Source organism: Mastomys coucha, unplaced genomic scaffold (assembly GCF_008632895.1).
Source record: "Mastomys coucha isolate ucsf_1 unplaced genomic scaffold, UCSF_Mcou_1 pScaffold4, whole genome shotgun sequence".
Classification (NCBI taxonomy): Eukaryota; Metazoa; Chordata; class Mammalia; order Rodentia; family Muridae; genus Mastomys; species Mastomys coucha.
Genome location: NW_022196910.1, coordinates 2,570,802 through 2,576,809, shown reverse-complemented (window position 1 = coordinate 2,576,809; position 6,008 = coordinate 2,570,802). Strand labels below are relative to the sequence as shown.

The 6,008-nt window shown below is 52.8% G+C and overlaps 1 protein-coding gene across 2 annotated transcripts in view; it reads right to left on the bottom strand.

Moving 5' to 3' along the window:
* Positions 1 to 1,653: 1,653 nt before the first annotated feature.
* Positions 1,654 to 6,008, bottom strand: part of Odf3l2 (outer dense fiber of sperm tails 3 like 2) — a 6,420-nt gene continuing 2,065 nt past the window's right edge. The window contains exons 3-4 of one of the 2 annotated variants that reach the window (XM_031349687.1): positions 3,737 to 3,850; positions 1,654 to 2,527 (exon numbers count right to left, since the gene is read on the bottom strand). In XM_031349687.1, the coding sequence (XP_031205547.1) occupies positions 2,043 to 2,527; positions 3,737 to 3,850 (599 nt within the window). In that variant the 3' untranslated portion in view covers positions 1,654 to 2,042. The remainder of the gene's footprint in view (positions 2,528 to 3,736; positions 3,851 to 6,008) is intronic. The other variant, XM_031349688.1, reaches the window with a different exon arrangement.

Sequence of the window (6,008 nt, the reverse complement as noted above, 5' to 3'; positions counted from 1 at the left end):
TTCTTCAACTTCCAAGTCTCTTTGCCTCCGCTCCAGCAGCAACCTATCCTCCCTTCTTTTCTCTCCTTGGAGAAACTGAGGCCTGAAGTCGCAGGTGCAGGGAGTGATCCTCTAACCCTGAGGTCACCCTTTACCACCCTTCCAGCAACATCATGCCCTTCTTTACTTTTTTTTTTTTTTTTTTTTTTTTTTTTTCCTTCGAGACAGGGTTTCTCTGTAAAGCCCTGGCTGTCCTGGAACTCACTCTGTAGACCAGGCTGGCCTCGAACTCAGAAATCCGCCTGCCTCTGCCTCCCAAGTTCTGGGATTAAAGGCGTGGGCCACCACTGCCTGGCCCCTTCTTCTAAGTTGGGAAACTGAGGCCTGGCTTTGTAGCCTATCCTCCGGCCCCTAAATCCCCCTTAAGCCACTGTTCCACCGTATTTGTTTTACTGAATAGGGAAACTGAAGCCGGGATAGAGTAGTAGCTCAATGAGGAAAATGGAGGGCTAGGGTAAAGATAAGGCACTATAGGGGACTTGAGGTCTGGGTGCTAGAGGCAGGATGAGACTGTCCCAATCCTTGGCACTTTCAGTCATATCCTGCCCAACTTTACTCTAAATAGGGTCCAGATAGGGCCTGGGCCAATGCACAGGCTGGGGACCAGGACAAGAAAACCTCAAACTCAGAGGTCCCCCCTCCCCCAAATCCCTCCAACTGAACCTACTTTGCTGGTTAGTGGGAAAACTGAGTCCTGGAGCAAGGTCAAGGCTTAAAGGGAAACTGAGGCCTGGAAGTGAAGCAAGTGCCCAGGACACTGCGGGTGGGGCTGCGTCTGGAGAGGTCTAAAGGTAACCATAGGTCGCTTCTGCTGGCTCCTGGCCTGTTTCCTAGGCTGTAAGCAAAGGGCATCCATCGGTTCTTTGGATTCCTATTGGAACCCGAGGATCAGAACTCTCAGGCCTGCCACCAGCCCCAGCCCAGGCTCAAGAGACCTCGGAGATGCCAACTCAGACCCCAAGGGGATTCCTTCTGTGAGGAAAGGGGTTGTCATCATCACCCAGCCTCTGTCCCCCGCCCTATCCAGGACAGCCCTGCCGGGAAACAAAGAGAAGAGTGCTGGGCGGGGCAGGGTGCGGAGGAGGGGCAAGGCCGGCAAGATCGATACGGAGAGAAACTAGATCACTGCATGTGGAGGGGGCGGGGCCCGCGCGCCGGGGCTCTCAGCAACCTCAACACAGGCACCACACTAAGGAGCCCAGCCAGGTCTTTGGTGTTGTCGGCAGGAGGAGGAGCGCCGCGGGACTGAAGTCTGAGAACAGGCTGTAGGTTCTAGCTGTCTAAGTGTGGACCACGGCATTCCTGGCCTGGGTGCACATCCATCATGTGTGCTCCTAGACTGAATGGGGAAGTTGTAGGGCTGGCTCTACTCTTTAATCTGCAACACAAATGACAGTAAATAATACTCTAATAAGCTCCTACTCATCTCTCAAAGCCCAGCTGCACACCTAACTGGTCCCACGATTCAAACCCAGGCTCTGTCTCCAGCCTTCTGCTGCCAGGGTCCCTCAATTGCCCCATCTGAACTGAATGAGGTTTCCAGAGTCGTTTAGTGTTTTCTTTGCGGCTTGGTTAGAAGTGCTAAATAAACCAATGTGCACAATGCTAACAGCTGTTAATGGAGGGATGATTTATTGGCAAGCAACTCTAGAGGGTGGGGTGAGAAGGGCAGAGGCATCAGGGCCACCTCCAGGAGAGTTCTCCCGCCTCACCTGCAGAAACCCAAGCGGCCTGGATACTGAATTCTAGGACACACAGCTCCCTGTCCAGCCAGGGAAAGAGACACTTCTCCCTGGCCTGGTCTGACCTGGGAAAAGAAACTGGGGCCCTGGAAGGAGACTCACCCTCACCCTGTATGGAACCTTGGGTCATAGGCCCCAGGGACAGAAAGATCAGGTGGCCTCAAAGGACCTCAGACTGCAGAAGGGGAGGAAGGGAACACCTCCCCTGTTCCACTCTGAGGGAGGCCCAGGAGGGGCCCAGTTGCCTGTGCCCTGCAGCTGTCAGCACTTGGTGTCCCCTGCCATGGTGGATGCCCGCTTTGAGTGACGGATGCCCATGGTGTACGCCGGCGCCCGGGCCCGGTTAATAGTGACTTGTTCTGGGTTGTGGGTACCAGGACCAGGTATGTCCTCCAGGGGCCGTGGTGTCCGAGGTCTCCCCAGTATGCTGAAGGCTGGCCTACGCTGTCGGTAGGTGTTGGGGTCAGGACTCTCATATTGCCCAGGGCCTGGAGTCTCGGAAGGGTCCTGAGGGGGACGTGCAGGGGGTGTGCGGCCCACAACCGTGTAGCTGGGACTGCTGGGTTTGATAAAGATCTGTGATCCCCAGAGGGGTGGCATGGTATAGGCATTGGGGGCAGGAGCAGAGGTGTCTGGGGGCTTCTGTCGGAGGCGAGAGCCCAGAGTGAAAGCTGGGGCATTCCGCTGGCGTACTGGGGGTGCCTTCTCTGGGCTGTAGGCCCCAGGTCCTGGTGTCACCTCCAGACCTGGAGAGTAAATGGGCATAGGCACAAGATGGAGGCCTCACCTGACCAAAGACCTGCACCAGAGGCCATGCAGAGTGAGACTCTCAGTGCAGCCGCATTCTTCACACGTGCATTCTTTTCCTGATACTCCCATGTTCACTCTCCAACTTCCACCCTTTCTCCAACCACACCACAGCCCAGCCATCCCCCTTCTGCTTCGCACACTCACTCCAGCGCCCCACAACCACCTGAATTATCCTCTCTGAAGACGTGGTACCCTGAGATGGACGCCCTAGGTGGGCCTGAGTCCACCAGGAAATTCAGGAAGGCAAAGTTGTCTAAGCCGCTTCTTCTCTGCATTTGAATCTGCATTAGTGTGATAAGAGAGCTGGGGCGGGGCAGTGAGAGAAGGCTGAGCAGAGCCACAGAGCACAGGGAGATAGTTGAGTGGGTGAGGAGGAAGATGGTGGGGTGCATGGAGGGGATGGAGGGAAGGAAGGATGGATAGATGGATGTAGAATGGATGGATGGCTGAGTGAATGGGAAGATAGGCTTATGGATAGATGAATGCGTGGACAGGTGGATGGACTTATGAATGAGTGAATGCATGAGAATATGAGTTGGTAGGTGTGTGTATGGACAGACAGATGGATGTGTGGATGGATGTGTGGATAGATGGGTAGGTGAGTGGGTGGATGGATGGATGGGTAGATGGATGGATGGATGGGTGGGTGGATGGAGAGATGGATGGGTAGGTAGATGGGTGGGTGGGTGTGTAGGTGGACAGATGGATGGATGTGTGGATGGATGGATAGGTGGGTAGATGAATGGTGCATAGATAGATGGTGGGTAGATTGATAGATGGATGGATGAGTTTATGAATTGGTGAGTATGTGGATGGATTGATGAATGGGTAGATAGGTGGATTGATAACATGGGCAGAGAATAAAATCAAGTGTCTGAATAATCCTCCCAGAATCATGCATCAAGGTTGTTTGCAAAAGGGGCTGCAACCAGGCATCTCTGCCCTTAGGCTGGTGGGGGGGCGGGTTGGTCACCACACTGCCACCTCAGCTCAAGGCCTGAGGACTGGAATAATGACTGTTCCTCTGAAAATCCAAGGATTTTATCACTGCAAACACACTAGTTCTCAGAGCTCCCGTCATGCAGGAGAGGAGTGTCCCCAAGCTCCAAAGAGGCCATTTCTTACCACACACGTTACATACTCACCTCTAACCTTGCCCCGGCCCTGCATGGAGTAGGCAGGGGGACAGCTACGGCCAAAGCGAGTAACTTTCGGGTCTAAGAAGTAGACAGGTCCTGGGCTGGAATCCTGGAGAGGTGCTGGAGAAAGGAGCCAGAGTCCCAAAAGTGCCCTGACGCAACCCAGAAGGCCCAGAGCCTCCCGAGAGCCTGAAGCATCTCAGGCTGGGAAGCACAGCCTGGGAGGTGCTGATCAGGCAGAGGACTGACTGTGGTGGGGCGGGGCGTGCCAATCCCAGCAGGACCTTGGCTCACAGGGAGCCACCTTCAATCACCCTTGAGGCGGATCAGCCTGCCTGACCCACATTTTCACATCAACATGGAAGGAAGAGGTCGCCACAGCCGACACCACAGCTGGTCACCATTGTTACAGATGTCTATGTGGACGTGGAACCCGGGCCCTCAAATTACTTTAGCTCTCGCCCTGACTATGCTTCTAGCCCACCATGTCTGGCCTGATCACTGATTGTTGAACTTTAGGCACACTAACATGTTGATGGCAAACAGGAGCTCAGCGGGCATGGGGAGTGTTGGTATGCCCATGCTGAGTCCTTCTCTAAGCCTCACTCAGTAAGTCCAAAGGTGTGCATAGGTACCACCGAGGTGTGGGCTTCTGGGCAAAGACACACAAGCAGGGTTTGCACACACAGTGGCCTCCCCGCCACCTCTAAGGTGGTCACTAATGTTAAGCAATGGCCCTCAGAAACACGCCACACCTCCATTTGACCGACAAGAATTTGTTTCCAGCCCTTCTCTAGCTCAGAGCTAATCTAAATGACTCCTGGGATAGGAGGGGCCACCTGGTGTACCCTTCTCCTAAGACCTTCTTTACCAAACATTTTAAAAATATTTTTCTTTTGTTTTCTTTTGTTTTGTTTAGGGGGATGGGCAGGGTCTCTCTAGTATGTGTCTCTGGCTGGTTCCCTATGTAGACCAGGCTGGCCTTGAACTCAGAGATCTACCTGCCTCTCTTTCCGATTTTCCGATTGCTGGTACTAAAAGGAGTTCCCTGCCCAGCAAAGACTTTTTTTTTAATTATATGTTTCTGCAGGGGAGGTTTTATGTATATACTGTGGGTGCAGGACCCACAGAAGCCAGAAGACAGCTTCGGAATTCCCTGGGGGTTGTGAGCCCCACTATGCAAGAGCAGTAAGAACTCTTAAAAGCTGAACTGTAGGGCAGTGTGGGGCAGTGGTCTGCTCAAGTAACTTAGGCTCAGTAGAATATTTGGCTTTGAACCCTGGAGCCTCTGGGGGCAATTTCTGCTTGCAGGGGGCAGAAGGAGCTTGGCTATATAACTCCTGAGTCTTTAGTTCCTGTTTCACTCACAAACCCTCACAGCTGCCCCTGCAGGAGATGTGTGCTCTATCAGGCAGACAACGCCTCAAGCTCCCAGCATTCTAGCTGGACCTTACACCCAGTCATCTGACCACAAGCCAGACATGCCACGCCCCATACAATATAAGGGGCAGTTTGCCCCCTCCTCACTCTCTCACTCTCTTGCTCTCTCGCTCTTTGTCTCTGCTCTCCCTCTCTTGCTCTCTTTCCTCTCTTGCTCTTTGTTCCTCTCTTGCTTTCTTCCTTTCTCTCTCTCTCTCCTTCTCTCCTCTCCTTTCCTTCTCTCTACTTGACCTGCCTGTTTTCTCTTTCCTACAATAAAATTTCTCATTCATACATTGCCTCCTTTTTAACTAACGCATGCCCTGCCCATAGGCCTCACCACCAGGGAGAGAGAGAGACATGGGCCTCAACACCAGGCCCTACTTTTGGTACAACACTGAACCATCGGGCTGTTGAGCTGGCTCAGTGGGTGAGAGCACCAACTGCTCTTCCAAAGGTCCTGAGTTCAAATCCCAGCAACCACATGGTGGCTCACAACCACCGGTAATGAGATCTGACGCCCTCTTCTGGTTCGTCTGAAGATGGCTACAGTATAATTATTTATAATAATAAACAAAATCTTTGGGCTGGAGTGAACAAGGACTGAGAGAATGGGGCTGAGCGGGGCCAACCAGAGCAGGTGGGGTTGACCAGAGCAAGCAGAGGTCCTAAAAAGTCAATTCCCAACAACCAGAAGAAGGCTCACAACTATCTGTACAGCTACAGTGTGTACTCATATACATAAAATAAATATATAAATAAGTAAATCTTTTTTTGTTTTTGGTTTTTCAAGTCAGGGTTTCTCTGTAGCCCCGGCTGTCCTGGAACTCACTCTGTAGACCAGGCTGGCCTCGAACTC